This window comes from Toxotes jaculatrix, chromosome 16 (assembly GCF_017976425.1).
Source record: "Toxotes jaculatrix isolate fToxJac2 chromosome 16, fToxJac2.pri, whole genome shotgun sequence".
NCBI lineage: Eukaryota > Metazoa > Chordata > Actinopteri > Toxotidae > Toxotes > Toxotes jaculatrix.
In genome coordinates this window covers 7037472-7063789 of record NC_054409.1, presented here as the reverse complement: position 1 = coordinate 7063789, position 26318 = coordinate 7037472, and the positions used below count along the sequence as shown (strand labels likewise).

At 38.9% G+C, this 26318-nt stretch overlaps 1 protein-coding gene across 2 annotated transcripts in view; it reads right to left on the bottom strand.

Annotated features, from left to right (window-relative positions):
• Positions 1 to 4506: 4506 nt before the first annotated feature.
• LOC121195388 (cingulin-like protein 1) overlaps positions 4507 to 26318 on the bottom strand; it is a 49439-nt gene continuing 27627 nt past the window's right edge. The window contains exons 4-23 of one of the 2 annotated variants that reach the window (XM_041058811.1): positions 25971 to 26088; positions 24891 to 25081; positions 24695 to 24779; positions 15227 to 15736; positions 13804 to 14094; positions 12212 to 12301; positions 11277 to 11438; positions 11065 to 11175; positions 10855 to 10913; positions 10411 to 10558; positions 10224 to 10328; positions 9552 to 9704; positions 9102 to 9269; positions 8669 to 8842; positions 8182 to 8271; positions 8016 to 8099; positions 7619 to 7737; positions 7183 to 7291; positions 6458 to 6621; positions 4507 to 6166 (exon numbers count right to left, since the gene is read on the bottom strand). In XM_041058811.1, the coding sequence (XP_040914745.1) occupies positions 6046 to 6166; positions 6458 to 6621; positions 7183 to 7291; positions 7619 to 7737; positions 8016 to 8099; positions 8182 to 8271; positions 8669 to 8842; positions 9102 to 9269; positions 9552 to 9704; positions 10224 to 10328; positions 10411 to 10558; positions 10855 to 10913; positions 11065 to 11175; positions 11277 to 11438; positions 12212 to 12301; positions 13804 to 14094; positions 15227 to 15736; positions 24695 to 24733 (2697 nt within the window). In that variant the 5' untranslated portion in view covers positions 24734 to 24779; positions 24891 to 25081; positions 25971 to 26088 and the 3' untranslated portion in view covers positions 4507 to 6045. The remainder of the gene's footprint in view (positions 6167 to 6457; positions 6622 to 7182; positions 7292 to 7618; positions 7738 to 8015; positions 8100 to 8181; positions 8272 to 8668; positions 8843 to 9101; positions 9270 to 9551; positions 9705 to 10223; positions 10329 to 10410; positions 10559 to 10854; positions 10914 to 11064; positions 11176 to 11276; positions 11439 to 12211; positions 12302 to 13803; positions 14095 to 15226; positions 15737 to 24694; positions 24780 to 24890; positions 25082 to 25970; positions 26089 to 26318) is intronic. The other variant, XM_041058812.1, reaches the window with a different exon arrangement.

The window sequence follows — 26318 nt, the reverse complement described above, 5'->3', positions numbered from 1 at the left end:
TAGTATGGCGTTTTTGTCGGGCAAAAAGAGTCAAAATTTTTTTCGACCTCAAAATGTCATAAAAAACGTCATAGTATAGTATGCCGTTTTTTTCGGGAAAAAAAAGTCAAAATATTTTTCGACGTCAAAATGTCATAAAAAACGTCATAGTATAGTATGCCGTTTTTTCGGTCAAAAAAAGTCACAAATTTTTTTCACCTCAAAATGTCATAAAAAACGTCATAGTATAGTATGGCGTTTTTTTCGGTCAAAAAAAGTCAAAAATTTTTTCGGCCTCAAAATGTCATAAAAAACGTCATAGTTTAGTAAGGCATCAAAATCGGGCAAAAAGAGTCAAATTTTTTTTCGGCCTCAAAATGTCATAAAAACGCCATAATATAGTATGCCGTTTTTTTCGGGCAAAAAAAGTCAAAATATGTTTGGACCTCAAAATGTCATAAAAAACGTCATAGTATAGTATGCCGTTTTTTTCGGCCAAAAAAAGTCAAAATTTTTTTCCACATCAAAATTTCATAAAAAAACGCCATAGTATAGTATGGCGTTTTTGTCGGGCAAAAAGAGTCAAAATTTTTTTCGGCCTCAAAATATCATAAAAAACGTCATAGTTTAGTAAGGCATCAAAATCGGGCAAAAAAAGTCATACTTTAGTATGACCTCAAAATGTCATAAAAAACGTCATAGTATAGTATGGCGTCAAAATCGGCCAAAATAAGTCATACTTTAGAATGACCTCAAAATGTCATAAAAACGTCATAGTATAGTAAGGCGTCAAAATCGGCCAAAAGGAGTCAACATTTTTTTTGACCTCAAAATGTCATAAAAAACGTCATAGTATAGTATGGCGTCAAAAGCGACCAAAAAAAGTCAAACATTTTTTTGACCTCAAAATGTCCTTAAAAACGACAAAGTATAGTATGGCGTCAAAATCGGTTAAAAATAAGTCATACTTTAGTATGACCTCAAAATGTCATAAAAAACTTCATAGTATAGTATGGCGTCAAAATCGGCAAAAAAAAGTCAAAAAATTTTTTGACCTCAAAATGTCATAAAAAACGTCATAGTATGGCGTCAAAATCGGCCAAAAAAAGTCATACTTTAGTATGACCTCAAAATGTCATAAAAAACGTCATAGTATAGTATGGCGTCAAAATCGGCAAAAAAAAGTCAAAAAAATTTTTTACCTCAAAATGTCATAAAAAAAAAGTCATAGTATAGTATGGCGTCAAAATCGGCCAAAAAAAGTCAAAAATTTTTTTGACCTCAAAATGTCATAAAAAACGTCATAGTATAGTATGGCGTCAAAATCCGCCAAAAAAAGTCATACTTTAGTATGACCTCAAAATGTCATAAAAAACGTCATAGTATAGTATGGCGTCAAAATCGGCCAAAATAAGTCATACTTTAGAATGACTTCAAAATGTCATAAAAACGTCATAGTATAGTAAGGCGTCAAAATCGGCCAAAAAGAGTCAAAATTTTTTTTGACTTCAAAATGTCATAAAAAACGTCATAGTATAGTATGGCGTCAAAAGCGACCAAAAAAAGTCAGACATTTTTTTGACCTCAAAATGTCATTAAAAACGTCAAAGTATAGTATGGCGTCAAAATCGGCCAAAAAAAGTCATACTTTAGTATGACCTCAAAATGTCATAAAAAAAGTCATAGTATAGTATGGCGTCAAAATCGGCCAAAAAAAGTCAAAATTTTTTTTGACCTCAAAATGTCATAAAAAACGTCATAGTATAGTATGGCGTCAAAAGCGACCAAAAAAAGTCAAATTTTTTTTTTACCTCAAAATGTCATAAAAAACGTCATAGTATAGTATGGCGTCAAAATCGGCCAAAATAAGTCATACTTTAGAATGACCTCAAAATGTCATAAAAACGTCATAGTATAGTAAGGCGTCAAAATCGGCCAAAAAGAGTCAAAAAATTTTTTGACCTCAAAATATCATAAAAAACGTCATAGTATAGTATGGCGTCAAAATCGGCCAAAATAAGTCATACTTTAGTATGACCTCAAAATGTCATAAAAAACTTCATAGTATAGTATGGCGTCAAAATCGGCAAAAAAAAGTCAAAAAATTTTTTGACCTCAAAATGTCATAAAAAACGTCATAGTATGGCGTCAAAATCGGCCAAAAAAAGTCATACTTTAGTATGACCTCAAAATGTCATAAAAAACGTCATAGTATAGTATGGCGTCAAAATCGGCCAAAAAAAGTCATAGTTTAGTATGACCTCAAAATGTCATAAAAAACTTCATAGTATAGTATGGCGTCAAAATCGGCAAAAAAAAAGTCAAAAAAATTTTTTACCTCAAAATGTCATAAAAAAAAGTCATAGTATAGTATGGCGTCAAAATCGGCCAAAAAAAGTCAAAAAATTTTTTGACCTCAAAATGTCATAAAAAACGTCATAGTATAGTATGGCGTCAAAATCGGCCAAAAAAAGTCATACTTTAGTATGACCTCAAAATGTCATAAAAAACGTCATAGTATAGTATGGCGTCAAAATCGGCCAAAATAAGTCATACTTTAGAATGACTTCAAAATGTCATAAAAACGTCATAGTATAGTAAGGCGTCAAAATCGGCCAAAAAGAGTCAAAATTTTTTTTGACCTCAAAATGTCATAAAAAACGTCATAGTATAGTATGGCGTCAAAAGCGACCAAAAAAAGTCAAACATTTTTTTGACCTCAAAATGTCATTAAAAACGTCAAAGTATAGTATGGCGTCAAAATCGGCCAAAAAAAGTCATACTTTAGTATGACCTCAAAATGTCATAAAAAACGTCATAGTATAGTATGGCGTCAAAATCGGCAAAAAAAAGTCAAAAATTTTTTTGACCTCAAAATGTCATAAAAAACGTCATAGTATAGTATGGTCAAAAACCGCCAAAAAAAGTCATACTTTAGTATGACCTCAAAATGTCATAAAAAACGTCATAGTATAGTATGGCGTCAAAATCGGCCAAAATAAGTCATACTTTAGAATGATCTCAAAATGTCATAAAAACGTCATAGTATAGTAAGGCGTCAAAATCGGCAAAAGAGTCAAAATTTTTTTTGACCTCAAAATGTCATAAAAAACGTCATAGTATAGTATGGCGTCAAAAGCGACCAAAAAAAGTCAAACATTTTTTTGACCTCAAAATGTCATTAAAAACGTCAAAGTATAGTATGGCGTCAAAATCGGCCAAAAAAAGTCATACTTTAGTATGACCTCAAAATGTCATAAAAAACGTCATAGTATAGTAAGGCGTCAAAATCGGCCAAAAAAAGTCAAAAATGTTTTTTACCTCAAAATGTCATAAAAAACGTCATAGTATAGTAAGGCGTCAAAATCGGCCAAAAAAAGTCAAAAATTTTTTTGACCTCAAAATGTCATAGTATAGAATGGCGTCAAAATCTGCCAAAAAAAGTCATACTTTAGTATGACCTCAAAATGTCATAAAAAACGTCATAGTATAGCATGGCGTCAAAATCGGCCAAAAAAAGTCATACTTTAGTATGACCTCAAAATGTCATAAAAAACGTCATAGTATAGTATGGCGTCAAAATCGGCCAAAAAAAGTCATACTTTAGTATGACCTCAAAATGTCATAAAAAACGTCAAAGTTTAGTATGGCGTCAAAATCGGCCAAAAAAAGTCATACTTTAGTATGACCTCAAAATGTCATAAAAAACGTCATAGTATAGTATGGCGTCAAAATCGGCTAAAAAAAGTCATACTTTAGTATGACCTCAAAATGTCATAAAAAATGTCATAGTATAGAATGGCGTCAAAATCCGCCAAAAAAAGTCATACTTTAGTATGACCTCAAAATGTCATAAAAAACGTCATAGTATAGTATGGCGTCAAAATCCGCCAAAAAAAGTCATACTTTAGTATGACCTCAAAATGTCATAAAAAACGTCATAGTATAGTATGGCGTCAAAAGCGGCAAAAAAAGTCAAAATTTTTTTTGACCTCAAAATGTCATAAAAAAACGTCATAGTATTGTATGGCGTCAAAATCGGACAAGAATAGTCCAAAAAAATGGCCTCAATATGTCATAAAAAAGGTCATAGTATAGTAAGGCTTCAAAATAGGTCCACAAAAAGGTAAAACCTCATATTTCAATTTTGTTTTTTGCATTTTAAAACGGAAATCAAATAAGCACTCTTAATTTTTTTTAATATCAGCATTTGAAGAAAAATTCAAATAACTGGAACATAACTGGATCTGTTTTGATTTAAATTGTTTAAATTGACTCTTTTAGGTGGCAGTCTTGTGCAGTTGTCTGAATGACTTTGGACAATGATCTGAAAAATGGATGAAATATATAATTTGCCTCATACTCATGGTACCAAATATTGGCATTTACAGTAAGGAAGCCCCTTTATGAGAAGGTTTTTCATCTATATTTGGAAGTGAAAATCCAAAGTGAAGGCAAAAAACAGTAAATCACTAACAGCTGTTTCAAATATTGGTGTTTTAAAACAAGCACACGTGCTGCTTAGAATTCACAGTGGAGAAGAATTTATTTGCATTTTGTTCTAAGAAACTTCTCACCAAAAGAGAGAACAATATAGATAGAAAAATAAAATAAATAGCTGAGAAGAGTAGAATGTGAAGTGTAGTTATAAAAATAAGACAACTCATTTCATTTCTTTTTACATATCTGTAGGCACTGCCACTTTTTTTATGAGAAAAGTTTTTTTTTTTTTTAAAGTGGCATGTGTAGTAATTATATTCCCAACGGCTGAAATTATGGAACTCTTTAAAAAAAAAAACTTGTGATTTATGCTCCAAGAAGCAAAATACACCAACATGTGTAAACATAAGAATAAGAGTATCTGAATATTAATTTTTATGTTTTTTCTAACAGATATAGATCCAAACAAAGAACATGCAGAAGACTGTTAAAACAGGACCGGCCATAATCAAGGTCTGAGAGTTAAACCATTAAGTAGTGATGATTTCAGTTTGATGACCCAGTCCTATTTCTGTATGTGAGCTTTTTTTTTCCATTGAAAAACATTACTTCCTCCACAATAAGATTATAGATGTGCCATCTGTAAGAATTGCTGTATTACAGCAGCAAACCCCTAAAATACCTGAAGTTGAACTCAAAAATTATACATCATTTCATTTTCTAAAATTATTTGTTGCCCTGCAAGCAGTTGCAAATACAGAAAATTCAATAATCTTCAAATTACAAAAACAACAAAACACAAAAAAGTATTCAATATAAATAATCTAATTGTTTCTGTGTGTGAATCAAAAATAGCTACAATCCCATCCAGACCCCCCCCCCCCTCTGCAGTTCCTCCATGTTGTGGGTCTTTACCCCAAAATATGTCAACAACCAGTGTGGGATATGTTCAAATACTGAAGAAGAACATGGTATACAGGTTAAACTAAACACTTTCTAACATGTAAAAATCCCTCCTTATGAAAGCACTGTCAGCAAAGCCCCGTCAAAAACAAATGCTGCAGAATTGGAGAAGTTTGCTTCAACTTTGCGAGAAACCAGCGGTCCTTGTGGTCGCACTCTCTTTTCTGAAAGTTCAAAAACCGAGCCAAAATGAAGTCCCATTTTAAATATCATCAAACTGAAGTGTGTCACAGCTGAAAGTGTCCACTCAAAACGTAAGGCTAAGTTATTCACACTTCAAAATGTACTTACACCTGTATAAAGCTGGTCCTCACAGACTTTAACGGTCTGTTGTGGCAACGACAACAGCAGATGAAAATCTGCAGGGCACCTCAATCAAATCCTCATCATTGTCACCAGTAGGTTTTCCCTTTACTGTATGTGTCAACTGTATGTGTCTGATTTGTTTTGATTTTAATGTAAATAAAATGTTCTATTTCCTGCAGGTCTCCAGGAGAGGGAGATAAAGAAGTAAGATCCTTCAAGAAAGATGCCAGGTAATTTGTTACTGATTATAGAGAATAAAGCACAACTAATTAAATGCAGCTATAGTCTCAAAATGTTATCTCTATTTAAGCTACAGTTAGTACCAAATTACATAGCTCTGAGTGAATGAATGAGGGTTTAGACTTTGGTGACATTGTTTGTTTGTTCCTGTGGCAGCTGATCACTGTCTTCGTCGTCGATGCTAAGGTCCAGTCTCAGGTTATCCAGAGTCTGACGAATCGACATATTCTCCTTACGCCTGTAAGAGAGACAGAGACATAATGTGTGATTTTTCTTTTTGCCATGGAAATTACATTAAAGTTATTTGAATATGAGTGAGGGAGATTAGTATAAATATGAGAAGACTAATGTGTCAAACCCCAAATTATCTGCATAGATATTATGATTAGAGATAAGTGAGAAATTGCTTTATTAGAGTAAGACCCTTTAGCCCTTTACAATGTTTACACATACATTAAGGAAGTGACTGCTTAGCCCTAAAACTTTGAATGTGTGTTTGTGTTTGTGTGTGTGTGTATAAAGTGTGTACTTTGTCTGCAGGTGTTGGTCAAGCAGCTGTCTCTGCAGCCGGCTGGACGTCTCCCTCTCTTCGGCCAGCTCTCTCTGTGTATGACGGTACTGCGCCTCCTTCCTGCTGGCCTCCTCCTCCGCCTCGTTCAGCTGACGCTTCAGTGAGCGGATCCTCTGTGTCATCTGGAGGACCACAGAGCTCCAGTTAGTTTGGACACACAGGTCTGTCAATAATCAAGGCATAAATAACCTCTGCTCATTTAATTTGAGGTGCTATCTAATCAGTTAAAACACTATGTAAATGTCTGTGCAAGTACCCACTCACCTGTGGGTATACAGGTAAACAGGGAAACAACATCAAATGAGATCATGGTTTCATCTGATGCCAGAGTCAGACCTTGGAGTCAGATGAAACCATGGTCTCATTTGATGTTGTTTCCCTGTTTACCTGTATACCCACAGCTGAGGCAGTAGAATGACCGTACCAATCTCAAAAACACAGTGTTGGAAATGTCCAAAAAGAGACCTGAAAGACATCTTTTTACAGGGGAGCAATTTCCTGAGAAAGGAATCTTCTAATGAGAATATCTGAAAACACAGCAAACTGGTAATGTACCTAGATAAGTGAGGGTCCTACAAACAAAAAATGTATCTAACCTGAAGGGGAGGGAGACAAGCACACACAAACGCACACATAGGAAACTGTTAAGTGTCTGTGTGTGTGTGTGTGTGTGTGTGTCTTACCAGGTCTTTCTGTTCAGTAGCTAGCCTGTGCTCCTCCTCCATCTGATCACTCAGCTCGTTGATCCTCCTCTCCAGTTTACTGACGGTGTTTGTCAGAACAGCCTTGTTCCTGCACAACACACACAAACATTTGCCAACAGCTGCCTCTAAAAGGAACAATTATTGCTATGGTTTAACCATTTTGTAAACCATGGTGTGTTTTTCTTCCTTTCCAGGCAGTGAGTCTGAGCAAAAATGCTTGTTCAGTTAGGTACTGCACTGTTGGACCCCATTAAAAAGTGATTGTGACTGCGAGTGATCATCACCACAGAGTAATTAACCTCCTGTATGTGGCCCAGACAGGTGTGAGCATGATCTCAGAATGTGGTTAGGAGGCCTTAGTTTACACTGTTTGATATGTGACACCATGGTTTGTCTGAAAGGTTGCGTGACTGACCTGTCCTCCGTCCTCAGGGAGTTCTCCAGCTCTTTGACTCTGCTCTCGGCCCTGGAGATGACATCCTCCTGAACTCTGGAGCTCTGAAGTTCGTCCACCTCCAGACGCAGCTCACGCAGCTGCACACATGGACAGAGATGTGATGTAATTTGGAGACAATGTCATTACATACTTTGTGCACCAGAGAGCCCTGACAAGTTTATGTTTCATGTGTAAAAGGTCCTGCTCAGTGTGTATGTTGATTACAATCTCCAAACTGACAATAAACAATGATTATCAGTTGATGTATGTTCATTTCTTCAACATTAATATCAGCCTCAAACGTTCAGTATTGCTCTGAACAATTTGAAAGAGATAAATGTAGCTTATAAGAAGATGTGAAAACACACACACGTACCTGTCTCTCCATGACAGCCTTCTCAGTTTCCAGCTGGTCGTTCAGGTCTTTCTCCTGAATCAGCTTCAGCTGCAGCTGCTCCGTCTGAGCAGACACACAGAAGATGTGTCAATAACCAACAAAATATGAACATTTGTATTTAAAAACCTGTTTCCGGAGTGTTTACCTGTTCCAGAGCTCTCTTGTGTTTGGCAGCCCATCTCTGCTCGCTGTCGTGCAGCTCCTCCAGATCGCTCTCCAGGTCAATGATCTGCTCCTGAAAGATACAAGTCCACATTCAAACTTTTATTTTCAGACAGCTTCTGATCTGAGGTCAGTCTTTGTGATGACAACTGTTTGTCACTCTCAGGTTATTTAGAAATGGGACAGATTAAGTATCTTCAGAAATAGTGACATGATGAATATTTGGGATTATGGAATTAGCAGTGATTGCTAAACAGGATTTGCATAATTAATGCCCCATTAACCCCAAACTCTGATGGTTTTCATGACTGATTAATTTAAATGGACAACTCTGTTTGCATCACTGGATCATGCATGTAAACATACTGTGAAGAGGATGAAACACTCAGCAAATGAAAAAAAGAAAAAAAAAACTTCTAAATTCACCCAGAATGTCACTGTTAGACAAAGTTACCAGTCAGTATCGGTACCTGAGCCTGTTTGAGCTGTTTGCTCAAGTCATCTCTGGACTGGTTTGTGCTCTGCAGCTCCATGTGGAGGTCGTCTACTGTCCTCTCCGCCTGCTTACACTGCAGCTGTATCCTCTCTCTCAGCTGGATCTCCTCCTCTAGTGTCCTCTCCTTATCGATCAGCTTCCCAGAGACCTGCATGCACAGATGTAAAAAAAAAAAAAAAAATCCTGAGGCTGCTTTCATACCAATGATGTTCTCAGATATTATTCAAAATGAGGAGCTTTATATCTTTTAGTGACACCACAGGACCAAAATGCAAGAAAATGTTGATAGTAATAGTTTGACATGCTTAAATGTGTTAGGTTACAGTGCTGTGCAATGTCTCAAAGCACAGCTGAGGCTTATGGGACGTCAGTGAGACATAAACGAAAGTGTAGGATGGGTGGAGTACCTCTCCCTGCAGTCGGCTGACGAGGGTCTGCAGTCTCTGCAGCTCCTGGTCCTTCTCCAGCAGAGACTCCTCCAGCTCCTCCACCCTCAGCTGGGCATCATCACGCAGCTTCTGCTGCAGGTTCAGTTCTGCTGTAGCCTGCGTGGACGTCTGCAGGGCCTCGCCCAGCTGGAAACACACAAGATGTTACACATTTGTATGGGGGCACACACACATTCGTACCTGTTTTTATCTGAGTTTTATCTCAGTGCTAAATAAGAATTCAGGGAACATCCGAGGTGAAGAAATCCATGTAAAAAATTAACACTGCTCATCAACATATCACAAATAATTTCTTTCAATTTCGTGTCCATTCTCCCTGCAATTACCAGATTACATTGATCTCTTACAGGGGATTTCAAAGGAAAATTATTACGGAAATAGAGGACCTAAAGAATTAAGTCTCCATACCTCCGTCTCCAGTCTGAGGATGGTGCTGTTAAGGTCAGTCACCCTCTTGTCTTTAGTTTCTTTGTAGACCTCCAAATCCTCCAGTTGTCTCTCTGCCAGCCACAGCTTCTCCGCCAGACTCTGAGCGTGCTGCGTCTGCTTCTCCAGGTTCTCCTGAATAGAAAACACACACACACACAATGAAGAAAGAGCTCTGCTTCCAAAGACAACCTATGTGCTGATGGAGATTCCCATTAACACCTGAATGCACCAACAAAGAATATATACATACACTATTGTATGTTATAGCTAAGGTTAGCTAGTGTTTCCTTTGGCTCTTGAAAGCTCTCACCTTCTCTGGAGTCTGTAACTATCTTGTTTTGAAAAATGAGAATGAGAGAATGAAACTCAACATTTTTTTTACTAAACATAATTACCAGTATTGTTCCATCCTACAGGAGAAATCAAAGCAGCTTAACTTTACTCTGCTCTGTTTGACACTGAAGATAATATTTTTTTTACCTTACCTTTTACCTCCTTTTTTTAATGAACAAAATGAAATTCCAGGGCTTAGTCATTGTGCAAAGTTTTCCCACAGAGACTTAAGGGTTTACATCTAGTTTTCAGAATCAAAATGTAGAATTTATCTACTCTAGTTTTTGATTTCCGTTGCTGCTGTGTGAAAATGTGTACCTCTGCATCCTGGATCTTGTTTTTGAGGGACTGCTGGAGGAAGTTGAAGGCGTACTCCTGAGTGTTGGCCTCCACCATCATGTCCCGGGCCTCCTTCACCTCAATCTGCAAAGACAAGGTAAGAGTCATTATTCACATGTGTAGCTACAGTATCATTCTATCTGTACCTCTCTCCATCCCTTCATACCTCCATCTCTCTGTATCTCTCTCCCATGGACTGGTTCTCTCTCTCCATCTCTATCATCTGCTCTCTCATCCTCTTCAGCTCATTGGTCAGCTGAGTGTTGGTCCTGAGCAGGTCCTCGTTGTTTACCAAAAGACCACGCATCTCAAACCTTCACAGAGAGACAGCCGTCAGACTCAAGTGTGGCAAACTTTGGGTTCACACTGAGATGACGAAGAGTGTTCAAGAGTAACTTAACACCAGCTGAGAGTTTTTGCTGGCCTGCAGTGGTGAAAGATCCCAACCAGCTGGTTGGGTACACTGCACAGTGTACCCACCACACCCACTAAAACAAGCTTCTCAGCTTCTGTCAAGTTACTGTTTAACGACATTCATAAGAAAAAGACAAATACGATCAAGGGAGGAGGAAATCAGGAGAGAAAGCAATAGGAAGAAAGAAAGACAGACCTGATCTGGTTCCTCTCCTTCTCCATCTCCACGCTCTCCGCCTCCAGGAACTGGTTCCGCTGGAAAGAACACACACAGACCATCAAAAATATTGTTTTCTTTATCAGAATATCAATAGCTGTGACAGCATGGGTTCAAATCTTAATGCTGCAGAACCATCAAGCAGGCAGTCTGATTCAAGACCTTTGCTACTGTGTGAATGAAGCCTACCTTCTGGCAGGCGTCCAACTGTTTGGTCAGTTCTTCTATGTAGTTCTTTTTATTGGGTGCTCCCAGAGTGGCAGAGCGCATGCTGTAGTGGGTGGGTATCACCTGTGGAAGCTAATATAAATATAAATATAAATATGAACATGAACATGAAGGCATATTTTATAGCATGGAAGTGAGTGAGTGCTATCTCTGTATAGGTCAAGTAAACGTACCGTGTTGTTGACCTCGGGCCTCCTCCTCAGAGTGTCGTAGGTGGAGAATCGGGGGCGGGGGGAGTTGAGGGTGGGAGTGATTACGCCCACAGGACTGGTGCTGCGACTGTTGTAGCTGAACAGGTTCATCTCTGACGTGGCAGGAGACAGTCCACCCTGAACCTGGAGATGAGGAGCAGGGCACAGACGAGGGTCAGTAACCTGCTGTGTGGTTGGGAGGATTGTGTTCGTCCCTCGTCGTCGTTAATGTGATGTTAAGAGTATTTCTCTAAAACTAAGAACTGAAGAGCTAAATCAAACACATTTTATATAAGATATTGTAATAAGCATTGATGGAAGAAGTACTCAGGTCCTTTACTTAAGTTAAAGTAGCAATACAACAAGGTTGTAATCAGAAAAATGTACTCAAACTATCAAAGTAAAAGTATTTGTTCTACAGAAAAGTGTCCCCTGTGACTAATTCATTATTATGTATGACGTTATTAGATGTGAGGCTGGTTTTAGCAGTTACATACATTATATGTACTTAACAAGTTTAGTCAAGTGGTTCCCAACATGGGTGTCAGGCTCCACCAAAGGGTCACCAGATAAATCTCAGGGGTTGTGAGATAATTAATCAGAGAAAAGAAGAAAAAATTAAGTTGTGATGAAAATAAACCTAATTTAATTTTTTGGTCTTTAATTTTTGTTTTTTCTTCAGATATATTGGACAATTTGACCTCTTTGGGCGTCAATCTAATATTTAGATTGGGAAATATCTCTTTGATGGAACTGCTAACAACTTATAGATATTATAAATTGTCACAAGGAGCTCTAACTTGACACGATAAAATGAAAATATCCAAGTAAAGTACATGTACCTCAAAAAGTACTTGTGTACAGTACTTGTATAAGTATACTTTTAACCACCAGTAATAAAAAAAAAAGTTGCAAACCTTGAACTCTGACGTTCGATACATGGGGTTGAAATCCATGGAGGCGTACGGACTGTTGAACACTCTGGGAGGACTGTCAACAACGCCCACCTGTAAAGAAACAAACAACATAACACCGACTTTACAGCTCCAATCAATAAGGAAAGGAGAGCAAGACGAGAAGAACAGAGAGGGAGAGGACAAAAGCCAACACTTTGCTGGACAACAAATTCAAAAGTGCAGATGTGGCTGTGATTGTGGGTCTGCATAAATAAGTTGGGATCTCACAACAATCCATAACAGAAATAAACAGAAGCGTAGCTGCAGCTAAGACAATGTTGTCAACTGCTGTATTCATCAAATGTATTCCACAACCCTGTTAATGTAATAAATTTTGAACACGGAGGTATTCAAACAGAATTTAAATTTAAATCTATTAACCAAAAACTTCTAAATACAGGATAAAAATGAATGTTAGCCTGGTCAGAGATTTATCTTCTACAGAATCATTTCAGAAATAGAGAAAAGATTGTTATACTAGTTATAGACAAAAAGTTTATTACATTAACGGGATGATTATATTATTAATATTATTGTATTACAAATTATGGTATGTGGTAAATTTATGTAGAGTGGGTGAGTTTATTTATTTACAGCAGATGAATATATAGGATAAATAACTAAATAATAATAAATTAAGTTAAACATGTCAGATTGCAATTTTGCGTGAAAGGTGCAGTTGATTAGACTTGATTTAATACTTCTATAACTCAGAGTTTCTCAACCATAATTTAATGTTTGGAGTCTTGAGAATTATAGGATCTAAAAGACCAGAAGATGTTGAGGAACTCTGGGATAACTGAATCTTGTGATAACAGTCAGGTGACCAGGACGGCCAATGAGAAACCTTAAATCTGTGCTTTGTCCACGAGACGCCATGGTTCAATAACTGGAAAGGAAAAATTCTATTATTTGACTGCTCCATATGGCATTTCTCACTTTAACGGGATTAGGACATTACAATGGCTAAATTATAGATGTGCTAAAAATATAGAAGAGTGAGTCACTTTAGTTACTTTCAGATGCACTGATACAGGACAGATTCATTTACTGTACTACTATACGGAAACCATGTCATTTTGCAATGCTTTGTGATAAGTGCCATTTTTAAAAATGGTGGATTAAATTGGATATAATTAGATTTGGGACAAGACAGTTCTGAAAACATAAACCTTAAACTAATATTAACTGGTTTATCATAACATTCAGCACACTACAGAAACTCTCCACGTCCCCAAACACTTCAGTTTAATTGAGTTCTTGAAGTCTTTTTATCTAAATAGCCCTGACGGTGAGTAAATTAAGCATGTTTCCAAGACTTTTATGTTTCAGTCATAATAATAAAAAGACAATTATTTTGCAGTGTGTGGGAAATAACAGAACTTAAAGCAGTGTCCAGAAGATGGCACTGTTTAATAGCTGGTTCTGTGTCTCTGGAATTACAGTTATCCAGCAGTAAAACAGCATCTGATTATCATAAAATCAGTCTCTAATCTCCCTGATCTGACTCACACAGACACACGTAAACAGAGTTCACGGTCTGTCTCACCTACCCTGTCAGACGTAGTGTCCCAGTCCCGTGAGGCTAGGGACTCCAGGGACCCTCTATAGTGGTTTAGCCCCAGCCGGGTGGTCTCCCATCGGGCCAGCCTGGGGCCATTCTCCCCGACTGACCCGCTGCTTCCCGGACCATCTGCATCCCTGCCACTCAACCCGTTGGTTCTCAGCTCGTTGTTGAGGAACAGCTGATATTTCGGGTTCTGGCTTGTTGGCAGGACTCTGGGTGTGGTGGGCTCCTCCTCTGATGGGCTGTCCGGCTGCTTGTTTGAATCAAACTCAGACTCCTGGAGAAGAGGGGCAGAAGGTAAAGAAGGAGGGATGAAATAAACTTGGTCGAAAGATGAATATACATCTGCTGTAGAGGTGAAATCATAGATTGATTGGTACATCTTTAAATAAGGTTGGGTGGTAATTCATCCAGAGATGACTGATTTCTGAACAGTTGTGGACCAACTACACTATTAACCTTGATGAAGGGAAAATAGCTAAAAACATCTGGGAATAAACAGATCATGTGGGAAAAGAGCTGTTTTTCTCTTTTCGTGGTGGAGTGTGGACTCCGATCAGATGACTCACGACACAAGTCAGAATCAAGTCATGAATCTGATGATAAAATACAAAAAGACTTGACTTTTGACATCAATGACTGGTGACTTCACTTGGACTTTAGCCTTGTAATGATTTGATATCCTCCTCATGCACAAAGATTAAAAGGTACATTATAAAAACTGTGAAGTGAATTCAACTTCCTCAGCTTTTCCAGACAACAAATATACTTAGAGTCACTCAAACAGCAGCCAATCATGTTGCGTGAGCAGAAGAGAAAGTTGCCTTTAGAAGTACAGACAGACAAATAATGCATTTAAGAATTTGACACACACACTTGGAACTTGTTGGTCCTGACTTGGGGACTGACTCAGTGCTGCATAGCTAAGACTAGTGACTTGCAAAGCAACCATTTTCTCCCACCTTTACACATACTGAAGATGATATGCCACAATCAGCTGCTGGACTCACCAAGATCAGACAGAAACTCAAGCAAACAGAATGCAAAGAACGCACAACAGTTCAGTAGGTGGCATTCACTACATGCAGTAAAAATCAACACAGTCACAGCGCCAAGGTTGTTACCATTTCAGTCCAAAGTCAAAACCTGCAAGACATGAAGCTCATTCACAGGGAAAGAATCAAAGAGAAGAGTGAGCGTTAGATCTACGAGGCCATTTTGATTAGTACGATTGAAGCTTTAGTCTCTTGCTGTTGCTTTGTGTGTTCGAGTCATAACAAGGACTGAGAGCGGTGTCTTAATCATGCAGGGAGACGCATTTAAAAACCTGCAATGCCATGCTGTCGTGCCATCTTCGTGCAGAGATGATGCAAGATTTTCGTTTCATGCAAAGACGGTTTTTTTCTTACCGATCCCATTCCAGAGTCAGCCACTGACTCTCTGCCAGAGTCTGTGGTTTTGCTCCTCGGTTGTGAGTCAGTGCTCTCGGCTCTGCCTCCTACTGGACAATCAATTCTCGCAGTGATCTGACTACTTTTGGTGCCTCTTGGACCTGACTGTTTGAGTGGAGGAGTCACAGTGATGCTGGGAACTGGACTCTCAACTGGTCCAACACTACTGGGTGTGGATGGACTTGACTTGGACTTTTGAAACTCGAGAGCCTCTGTAGAAGCAGACTTCAGGGGTTGTCCTACTCCAAAATCAGGACTTTGAGGCGAACCAGAAGGAGAGACATGATCCGGACCAGAAAATTTATTGATCAGGTCTTTGACGCTTCCAGTTCGGTGCAGGTTTGTACTACGATAAAGGCCTGCAGGTGGTTTCTTAGGACTGGTTCTCCAGGCCTGGTCTGCCTCTTCTTCATTGGTGTCTTGGTGAGGAGTGAGTGGTGACTGGGAGGAAGAGGACTCAGGTGTGTGCTGAAAGAGGTGAACACAATAACAGATCCCCCAAAAAGCTGTTAAGCAAGAGTCTGAGTAGCAGGGACCATAAGCAGGACAAATAAACATGTCTCCTGGTGAATTCCGGTGTGTCTATCGACTTCTTGTTTTACCATATAAATACAACCACTTACATGTTTATTTGTGCTATAATACCATAGCAGAGAAGAGTAATCAAGTCAGCTAACTGCCCCATTAGTCACCATTAACTACTGGTCATACCAAACCAAATAAGGTTGTCGTGGCAAGAAGAGGATTGTGTTACTTCTTTTATAAAGAAGTTACATAGTCTCATTTTAAACCTATTGAGCAGTTGGTTCACACAAACACTAAGTAAATCTCCAATGAGCTGTTAGATCCAAAACCACTTTAATTTGAACTTTTAATTATTCCTTGAAAGCAGAATGTTAATAGTTAAAATCTAGTCTCTAACTCTGGGACCTTTGTGTGTAGTGTGTAGATGTTGTTGACTGTTGGAATGCATACATAATGACACGGAGCCTAGTGTGTGTGTTTGTGTGCGCGTGCTCGTATCCTGACATAAATCCCCCTTGAGAAACTGCAACATCTGCTCATCTGAAAAAAAAAAAATCACCGCCCTCCCCTGAAACACAGCATCCCACTTTCTCACACACACAATTAAAAAGGCAGATACAATAGACAGACAGACAGACAGAGGGACCCCAGAATTCAAAAACTCAACTCAAACACTCAACTAAAAAGGAGAAAAAGAACAGAAAACAGCAGCATTTTTCTTTTTGCCAAAAAGCCACTTGAATAAATCCAACTTTAATTAACAATCCTAACAAGAAGGCCGATGCCACTTAGAGAAATGAAGTGGCGAGCATCCAGGGGTTTAACTTTCAGGGCTCGAGGGTCCAAAGCACCGAGTGGCCTTAATCCAGGGACTCGCCTGGCCCGACTTCCCCAGGGACACTGAGCCGAGGCTGGGGTGGGAGAGGAGCTGGGGCCTGGGAGGGCTGCGAGGGAGGGCGGGTGTCTGGGGTTTAGGATCACTGCTAATCACCACGGTATTAAAGTGTTTACAGGCCGTGGTGGGATTAGCTCTGAGCTGATGATTTTTAATGTTATTATTTTTGCCCTGTGAGCTGAGTGCGCTCGGTTTGGACTCTCTGAGCCTGTGGAATGAGGAGATGATGAAATGTGTGTGTGTTCTTGTATTTCTGTCCTGATGTACAGTACATTTGTTGTGATGAGTTTCTCTATATTAAGGTCAAGATCCCACATGCGATCAGCTGAGAAGCAGACAGAGCCAGGAGACCGATAAATTAATACTAGTTAATAAATTATGCAAAGTGCTGAACTTTTGGGTGGGAACTGTTGGGTTCTGTAAAGTGCCTTGAATCTGGGAATTTGGGTTAAAGATTAGGTTTAGCAATCTTACACCTTGAGCCAAAATTTTTCTGACTTTTTGAGAAATATTTGTTCCATGTAAGACAACAGTAAAATCAGTTTTTATACTCCGAAGACAATATATTAGATCTATACAGTATCATATTCTAAAATAAATGCCTGAGCCAAGCAAAGTGTATGGTTTTCTATAGGAAGATACAACAGCAGTACTTCCTTAAGGCAAGTACAGCTACTCTATTAATGTTCAAGAAAAATTATCTTCATGGTCAGGGCTGAGGTTTAGTAGGAGACGGGACGTGAACCTGGATCTCCTGAGTAAAAGTCAGATACACACATCCATCAACCCTCAACTTTTTGAGTTACTCATTTCTCTCAAAGCAGAATCTCAAATAAGGAAAATTAGATTTTATTTGTCCTCCAAATCTTTCAAACCTGCACAAGAAATCTAAATTTAGGAGAAAGAAACACTTCTCAGGTTTTAGGAGATTAAGAAACAAACATTCAAAGTCCTAGACACACACATACACACACAACACACATTGGTTCGCCATCCCCTGTGGCCTCACTACAGTACAGACATATGGTGTAGAGCCGTACACCATCTGACCCAGATATATGACAGCAATGCACCCTGGGAAATACAGTGAATGCCTCGCTGATGTTTGGTGCAGAAGGGTTCAGGGTTTTCCTCCGGAATAAAAGTTCAGCAGAGCACGGCGACTGTTTGAACCAGACTCAGGAGGTTTTCTGTTTTTGTCCGACGTGACGACGCTGCTCTGATATATTATCAAAAAGCAAACGCATAATGTTGATCTGAGTATGAAAGATCTTCATTGCAGGCTGAAGATTTTTGTAATTTTATGAGCAACAATTCTAATCTACTTTCACGAGAAAACACTTTGTATTCAACAAATCAAAGCAACAGAGACTTCACTGACTTTTAGTCTGTAGTATGGCTCATCCCCCAAAACCCTAGGACCTACATTTCCCATAATGCAACTTCATAGCGTAGCTTTGTTAGACCCTAGAACCTTCTGTTTACAAAGCAGTCTTTCTGTTAAAGTTTGTCGTCTCCAATTTGAAATGACCCTAATGACATCACAGTGACATCATCAGGGTCATTTTCTCAGACTTGATGAAGCTCCTCGAGCCACAAAAGTCATTATACCACTGTTTTTACAGGTTGGATTGACTAGTATCTAGACTAGTAAATTAAGGGGAGTGCTCCTTCACAGCGGCTGTACACCATCCTGACTCTCCTGATGTCCTGGATCTTAAACTGAGAAAAAGCCAAATCGGTGTGGAAGGTGTTGGAAATGTGCAGGTTTACATGGATTTCTTTGATAGGCAGGCTGGTTTACTCAGAGATCACACAGAGACTCAGCTCATGGCCATCTGGACACAAGACAATAGAGGACAGAATAAGAACTTCAATAAATTTGATCAACTGTCAGGATCAAACCTGCCTCATCCATTTTTAGCTCAAGGGATTCCAAACATTTTTTTTTTTTACTTCAGTGTGTTTGTGGCCACCTGACAGCATCAAGGATGATGGTGGAGATAAACTTTTGGTCAATTTTAGCAGAATAAACATCTCACAGTGACAATGCAAACTCTTCCTAAAGGGACGGGTAGGGAAGGATGTTTTCTCATGGTTGTGTCCCACTTGTTCTTGTTTTTTAGCTTCCTCAAGTTGTTTTTCTTCTTTGGCTTTCTTTGAGCTGTGTCCATGTTTTCCATGGTTGTTTGTTTCTTATTTTCCTTGACTTGTGGTCCAGTTTCTTCTCTTTATTTTCTGTCTTTTCCTGGTTGTTCTTCAGCTTCTTGTTTTCTTACTTTGCGTCGTTGTCTTCTAGCTTCTGCTTTGTGCATCATGTAGCTTCTCAATATTGTTTTCAGGTTCATTCGTGCTGTTGTTTTTCTAGCTTCTTCTGGTTGTTCTTTAGCTCCTGTAGGTTGTTTAAATGCATACAGCTGTTTTCTGGCTTCTTTGGGTTGTGTCTGACCTTTTCATTGCTGTTCTTATCTTCAGGTTTTGTAGTTTCTTCAGATTGTTTTTAGTTTCTTGGGTTCCTACCTTCTTCTGCCTGTTTTCCAGCATCTTTGAATGCTTTATGTAGCTGAGAGAAGATGATTACTGTGCGCGTTAACATCTCTGCCTCTATTAAATGTAGTCAGGGTGTGTGTGTGAGTTTCTATTTCTCACTGTCTTCAATTCAAACTGTATTTGAAGAGAGTCTCACAAATGAATCACCTTAATGTGTAAAACTGTGAAAGAATAACTGTTATCCAAGTTGTCACAGTGACACAGATGCAAACAAGCAGATGCACTTTAATGCCGCAGCAAAGCAAAACTGTCACTGCAGCAGAGAGAGAGAGAGAGACAGAGAGAGACAGAGAAAACAACGGCGTAGTAAAAAATAAAATAAATAACCAATTAGTGGCAGCAGTCTTGTGTTGGACACGTACGTCTCTCACAGAGAGCAAAACGTAGAGCTACGTTTGGCCTGAGGCAATCTGCCTGGCAATATGTTCCTGTGTTGTTGCTGTTGGCCCCCCACCCCCTCCACTCCACTCCTCCCCTCCCCATGGCTGCAAATTACAGAGATTAAACAACCAACCGGTGCTGTGTCCTCGCCTTAAGGCCTGCCCGCTTTTCCACTTTGCGTAGCCAACAATTATCCCTTCAACAGGAATATTTGTTACAAATCAGGCTGAAATCTGCTAAAACTAATCCTGGATGTGTCTTTATTTAATGTGGGAATAACAAAAATGATCACTGGGTTTATTTTATTAGTGTAAGCCTATCAGATATGAAAAATCTATTAGTGATATGTTAAATATGGGAAATGAAAAACGGCTTATTAAGAGTCCCCACATATGTCGGTAGAGGATAGAAAGCACAAAACAAGAGTAGAAAATGTCTAAATTGGACTTTATCAAATGAATAATTATTATTATTAAATTATTTTGGGAATATTACTTAGAACTCCTGCATCTGTCCTACATTAAAACTGCTAATATATCCTTTCAAAACTCTTTAATATAGAACCAAATTAAAACATGGTAAAACAAAAATCATCAGCAGGCTGATCTTTATAAAACATATTTTTCCAAAACTTTTTCCCACGAGCATAAAGTGCTGCAGAGGTTCTGTCGGTTTTAGACCCCAGATGTCCTCAACTGATGACTAACCGCACCTGTGTCCAACCTTAAGGTTTATGTGCTTTTATTCGGTTTGGGAGAGATTTATATGTTTTTGATAATTACCGAGTGGTTTCTGTCTCTGATTGCAGTTTGAAGGAATGGGGACAGTGGAGTTCATCCAGCTGCTCCTCTCACAAAATCCATAAACACATCCTACCTGGTTTTACACTATAGTTTACACATTGAAGCTGTTCTGGCAGCACATGGTGGCTCAACACCTTTACTAAGACAATTGTAGACAATATGTTGCTTTTTCCTTTCATTTGTTTGTATGTATATGACTTTATTGCAAGTTTTTCTCTTCTTTTTGTTTTGGAATAAACAAATTAAGTAGTAGTTGATTTGTATTTAGAACAATTGAACTTTACTTTTAAACCTTTTGAGAAAAGCTCTGGTTTGATTTGTTGGTTTTGGGATTATTATTGTTACCCCTGATGCAGATGATCTACATTTTAACTTCTAATTAAATGAAAAGAATATGTTAATATTTACATAAATATGTTGATGGTGTCAAATATTGTGTATAAGAAGAAGACACAGGACATATAGACCTCACATTCAACAGACTGCATCATGTTAATTTTACAATTACCAAATCCGGGATGGATCACTGAATCTACAAAAACCTCTTTATTAAATCTAATCTAAAGCTATTCAATTTATATCTAATCAAAATTATGCGTGATTATACAAATCCGGGCTCATTTTTCTGACAGATTAACCACAAATAATCTGATAAAAAAAGGCTACTGAGCCTCTCTTAGGACAGAATGGTTTGTCTAGGTTAGCAGGATGGAGCGTGAGACTGTGGGCTGAAGATGTCGAGGGTTTGACTCCCCCTCGCCCTCCCTGTCCACTGAGACTCTGCCGCACAAAACAGAAACAGCATGAAGTCACTTGACTCTTGTTTTATGAACAAATTATTTTGGGGATCAGGGTTAAAAACTGCCACAAGCCAAATTCTGTAAAGTCTGTCAGCTGTAAAATCCACTTTTGCACCGAGCTGACCTATTTCCTCTTAAATCCACATTACAGGTTGACTTCGGCTGTCAGGACATTAAATCAATGACTGGGTGACACGTGTATATTTGTGTCAAACCCTCGATTTATGTTTTTCCAGATAACAATTTGCCTCAGTAATAACTAATTTAGTAATGTAAGCCATGAAGAATTAGCATGTTTCTCTACACCTTTTAAGAGCAGCGATGACAGCAATGATTTTATTAACAAATAAAATTAACTATGGGTTAGCACATGGTGAGAGATAAGGTGGAGAGTATCCTGGTAAAATCAGTTAACAATAAGCCAGTGTCAAACCAGTAATGAGCAGTGTGCTCATAGTTAAATAAAGGGTCTTCCTTATAGACTATACAGTCCCTGACAAAAGTCGTCACTTGTCCAAGTTGTAGGAACAACAAATAATAACTTGACTTGTAGTTGATCAATTGGAATCAGAAATGGCTCATATGAAAGGCAAAGCCCTGTAGATTATGTTTATTATACCCAAATAAAGTTTTTTCATCATTCATTGAGTTTTATCATTTAATTAGAACAGAAAGGTCAGATTTTGCTTGGACAAAAGTCTTGTCACATACAGAAACAATGTACAGTAGAAATAATACTTTATGTTGAATACACAAACATACTACAATAACATCAGAACATAAAGTCATGGTGCCTTGGAAAAAAGAATTAATATTGTGTATGACTCCCATGAGCTTGGAGAACTGCATCCATACGTCTTGGCAATGACTCAAATAACTTATTGATAAAGTCATCTGGAATGGCAAAGAAAGAAGTCTTGCAGGACTCCCAGAGTTCGTTAAGATTCTTCGGTTTCATCTTCCAAGCCTCCTCCTTCATTTTACCCCAGACATGCTCAATAATGTTCATGTCTGGTGACTGGGCTGGCCAGTCCTGGAGCACCTTGACCTTCTTCACTTTCAGGAACTTTGATGTGGAGGCTGAAGTATGAGAAGGAGCACCATCCTGCTGAAGAATGTGCCCTCTCTTGTGGTATGGAATGTAATGGGCAGCAAGAATTTCTTGATACTTCAGGCTGTTGATGTTGCCATCCACTCTGCAGATCTCTCGTACACCACCATATTGGATGTAACCCCAAACCATGATTTTTCCTCCCCCAAACTTGACTGTTTTCTGTGTGAATCTTGGGCCCATGCAGGTTTCAACAGGTCTTCTGCAGTATTGGCGGCGATTGGGATGCAGTTCAATGGATGATTCATCAGAAAAATCAACTTTATGCCACTTTTCCACTGTCCATCCTTTTTGCAAGCTGTGGGCCTTGGCAAATGCAACACGATTTTTTTGCTGTCTTTTGTTTAATGCTGGTTTGTGAGCACTAATTCGGCCATGGAGTCCACCACATGAGAGAATTCGACAAACTGTTCTTGTAGATACAGGGGTTTCTGGTGACCAGTTCTGATGTAGTTCCGCTGCAGTTGAAAAAGGGCTGGCCTTGGACAACAAACGATCCTCTCGAACAGTTGTCTTACAGGGTCTGCCTGATCTAGGCTTGTCATGAACATCACCAGTTTCTTCAAATCTTTTTCTCATCCTCTCCACTTGACGTTTGGATGCATTAAAGATGTCTGCCACCTCAGCAGCAGACTTGGTCTTCAGGCTCTTGATGATCAGCACTTTGGTCTGTGGTTGAATCTTTGGCATGTTGTCAGAGGTCAGGTTGCACTTCACATGAAGGTCTGGTGTGCTGAGGATCTTTTTATACACACCTGGGAAGGTGTTAATTACAGTATTTGTCACAGGTGAGGTTCTAATCTGTGATTGGTTCAATCATTTAAAGACACGACAAGACTTTTGTCCTTGCAAAAACAGATGTTATGGGCTTTACCAAGTTATGAACATCAGAACACTTTTTGATGGTTTCATTTTGCACCCAGTTATTGGTGTGAAAGCCCTTGACATTAAAATGAACCATTGATTGTAACAATTGATTGATAAGAAATAAAGTTATATGCCATTTTAAGTTACTATGTCCTTATGCGACAAGACTTCTGTCAACGATTGTACATTAAGCCCCCTCAGCTAGGTGCTGTCTTGCCTGATGATGGTCTGCTCACTGTCAGAGTGTTACTAAATAGAGTAAATACAGGCGACCTACTATGTGTGGGATGTCTGCTTCCATCTGAGTTCATTAATTAAGAGCTGTCTGTCCTGTGCACCTGCCATCAAGGGTCTTAGTTAAAATATGAACACTTTGATCACACAGGTCAGATGGACAGATGACAGCTGGACTAGAGTGGAGCAGTAGTTTGAGAAGTTTCTACAGAAGATGTGTTGATCCTTAATCATCCTTTGCGATCCACTGAAATCGACCATTACTGATGAATGAATGAATTCAACCACAGCAGCTGTTAAATATGACAAAGCAAGCCATGAATTGTTGGCTTTCAAAATCTTAGTCAGTTATTTACTTATTGTTTATTTTTTTGCAGTTTTGCTTTCAAATCCTAATAAAAAAAAATTGGGTATTTTTTAATGCAAATCTGTGTAAATGGAGAGCGATAAGCTTGATGCATGTTGTGTTTCTGTGCAGGAGATGCAGCATGTTGGCAGCCGGCCTGTCTGCTGTTTGTGTTTAAGCTTCACGAGTTAAACTGTGATGACACTTTGACAGGTTTTCTGTTATAATAAGACTCCAAACCAGGTTTCTTCCCTCATCGTTTCCTGTCACAACTGTGTCAGTTTAGTATGTTTTTTTTTTTTTTTAGGGAAAAGATGCTAAAAGAGAGAAACACACACACACACACAGAGGGTGGTGGTGGTGTTTGTGTGTGTGTGTGTGTAGGTCTGCATCTGTGTATGTGACAGACAGAGCCAGATGAGCAGGCAGATGTTTCCTCTGTCTCTACTCCGACTGTCTGAGAAAGACTGACAACAGCTGGACCAATGCCAGACACACACACACACACACATACATACACATACACACAGGTAGACAAAAAACACAGTTACACTGTTTTACCACAACAAAACTGCACGGAGCACTTTTAAGTTGTGCTTTACTTTTACTTTGTGATTATATTTCGTCTGCTGTATCTGAACTCTGAATCTGGCTGAACACAGATATTTTGGTTTCCAAGGTGCACATGGCCAGGACGGTGATTTTGAAAATGTCTATGTGTGTTTTTAAAAAGTTTGAAAGATTTAGCTGAGCCCTACCCCGACCGATGTGTTAGGCACGGTGTTCACAGTGACAAAAACGAGAAAGCAGAATAAAACTCAACCTAAAGCGAGGTGAGACGACAGGCTAGCGAGAAGCTGTGGATGCTGTGAGATGAGCTGTGAGATGAGCGTGGATGTTGAGTTTAACTGTACCATGTTGTTGTCCTGTTCTGTCTCGTTCTTTCCCTGCATGCTGTGGTCACTCCGTCTCTTAGTGAAGGCCTCCTCTCTGCCTGACCTGAAGGGAAGAGACATCATAGCTTTAGCTGGGAGAGTTAAAGCCATCAAAGTTAAACTAAACAAACATTTCTAATCAGTTATGTTTTAATCAGAATGTGGTGTCAGGTACCTGTGGGACTGCTGGAGTATTTTCTGTGTGAAGCGGGTCAGCCTCTGGATCTCTTCCTGATACCTCTGCAGGTCTTGGGTGAGCAGGTTACGAAGCGTGCACAGTGCCTCCTCCTGGAACACCAGCCCCTCTGACTGGACCAAACCCTTGGTGATGGAGGCCTGAAGCTCCTGACAAGCACACAACTGAAACTGGGAAGGAGAATAAAGAACAACACGTTTTAAAAGAAGCTGCTCTAAGGAAACACAGCAGATGCACTGGTTTAGTTTAACACTCCTGACTTCTCTGCTGCTTTGTTCTGACTCCACAGGGATCAGCACAGCTTGTAGTTTCCTCACGTGTCTTGTCTTATTCTTGTCCGGTCTTGACTAATCACCAGCTTTTGATAATATTCTTCTCTATCAGCAGTGTTGCAGAATACTGCATGCCTGAGCACAGAACAGCATTCTTGGCCTTGAGCTCAATATATGTGTGACAAAAAAGCCTCAAATCAAGGTCCACTTACCAGCATTTTAACTAGCATTCAACCACATCTCATGGTCTTACATAAAGCTTATAAGTGGACCCTGAATTCAGATTATTTTGTCATACTTAGATATTTTTAGTGGTATGTATTGATCAGCTGATCTGTGTAGGAATAAAGCCCCAAAAATGTTTTATAAGAGACGATCTTTGCACTAGGTCACGTGACTCAGAAATCAGATGAAAGAATCCGTTTTCTACCAGTCTATTCTTCTTATTATAAAGGTTTCAATTAAAGCAATTTCATGTGCTTTTTATGTATTCCATTATACATTTTTATTTTTACTGCATCAGTTTTTATTGTTGTATTTATTGTTGTGTTTATAGTTATTTTGATGAGCAGTAGCATTAGTAATAGTAGTAGTATCTCAGCCACCCAGTAAATGTTAAAGCTTGATCATAATCAGTAAGTATGATTATGTAGAAGTATATCTTTGTTATGTTTGCCGTATAAATATCACCAAATATCACATTTTTGCAAACCTTAATGTCTGACATGATAATTTTTTTTAACCCGACCAATGTGTCTGAGATCAGTTCCCTGCTGTGGTCACTTACAGTGGACGTCTGAAGGCTGGAGCTTCTCCTCAGCTCTTGTTCGGTCTGTTTCTTCCTCTCTTGAAGGTTAAAGAGCTCAGTGGTCAGCAGCTGCCGACGGCCTTCAATCTGAAAGAGTCTGACAACACACAAATACCGAAAACTTTAGTTTATAGAAAGCACTCCATCTCTTACCTGAGCTCTTAAATTAGATTTAAGAGCTCATGTCAGATGGCATGTAATAGGAACATTTAGGTCAAAACCTGAGTCATTCTGTGGGAATTTAATAAAACTGGTTTAATTCCAGACCCACTTTGATACCTTACTACTCACTTATGCACTATGCCATGCATCACAGGAGATATTGTT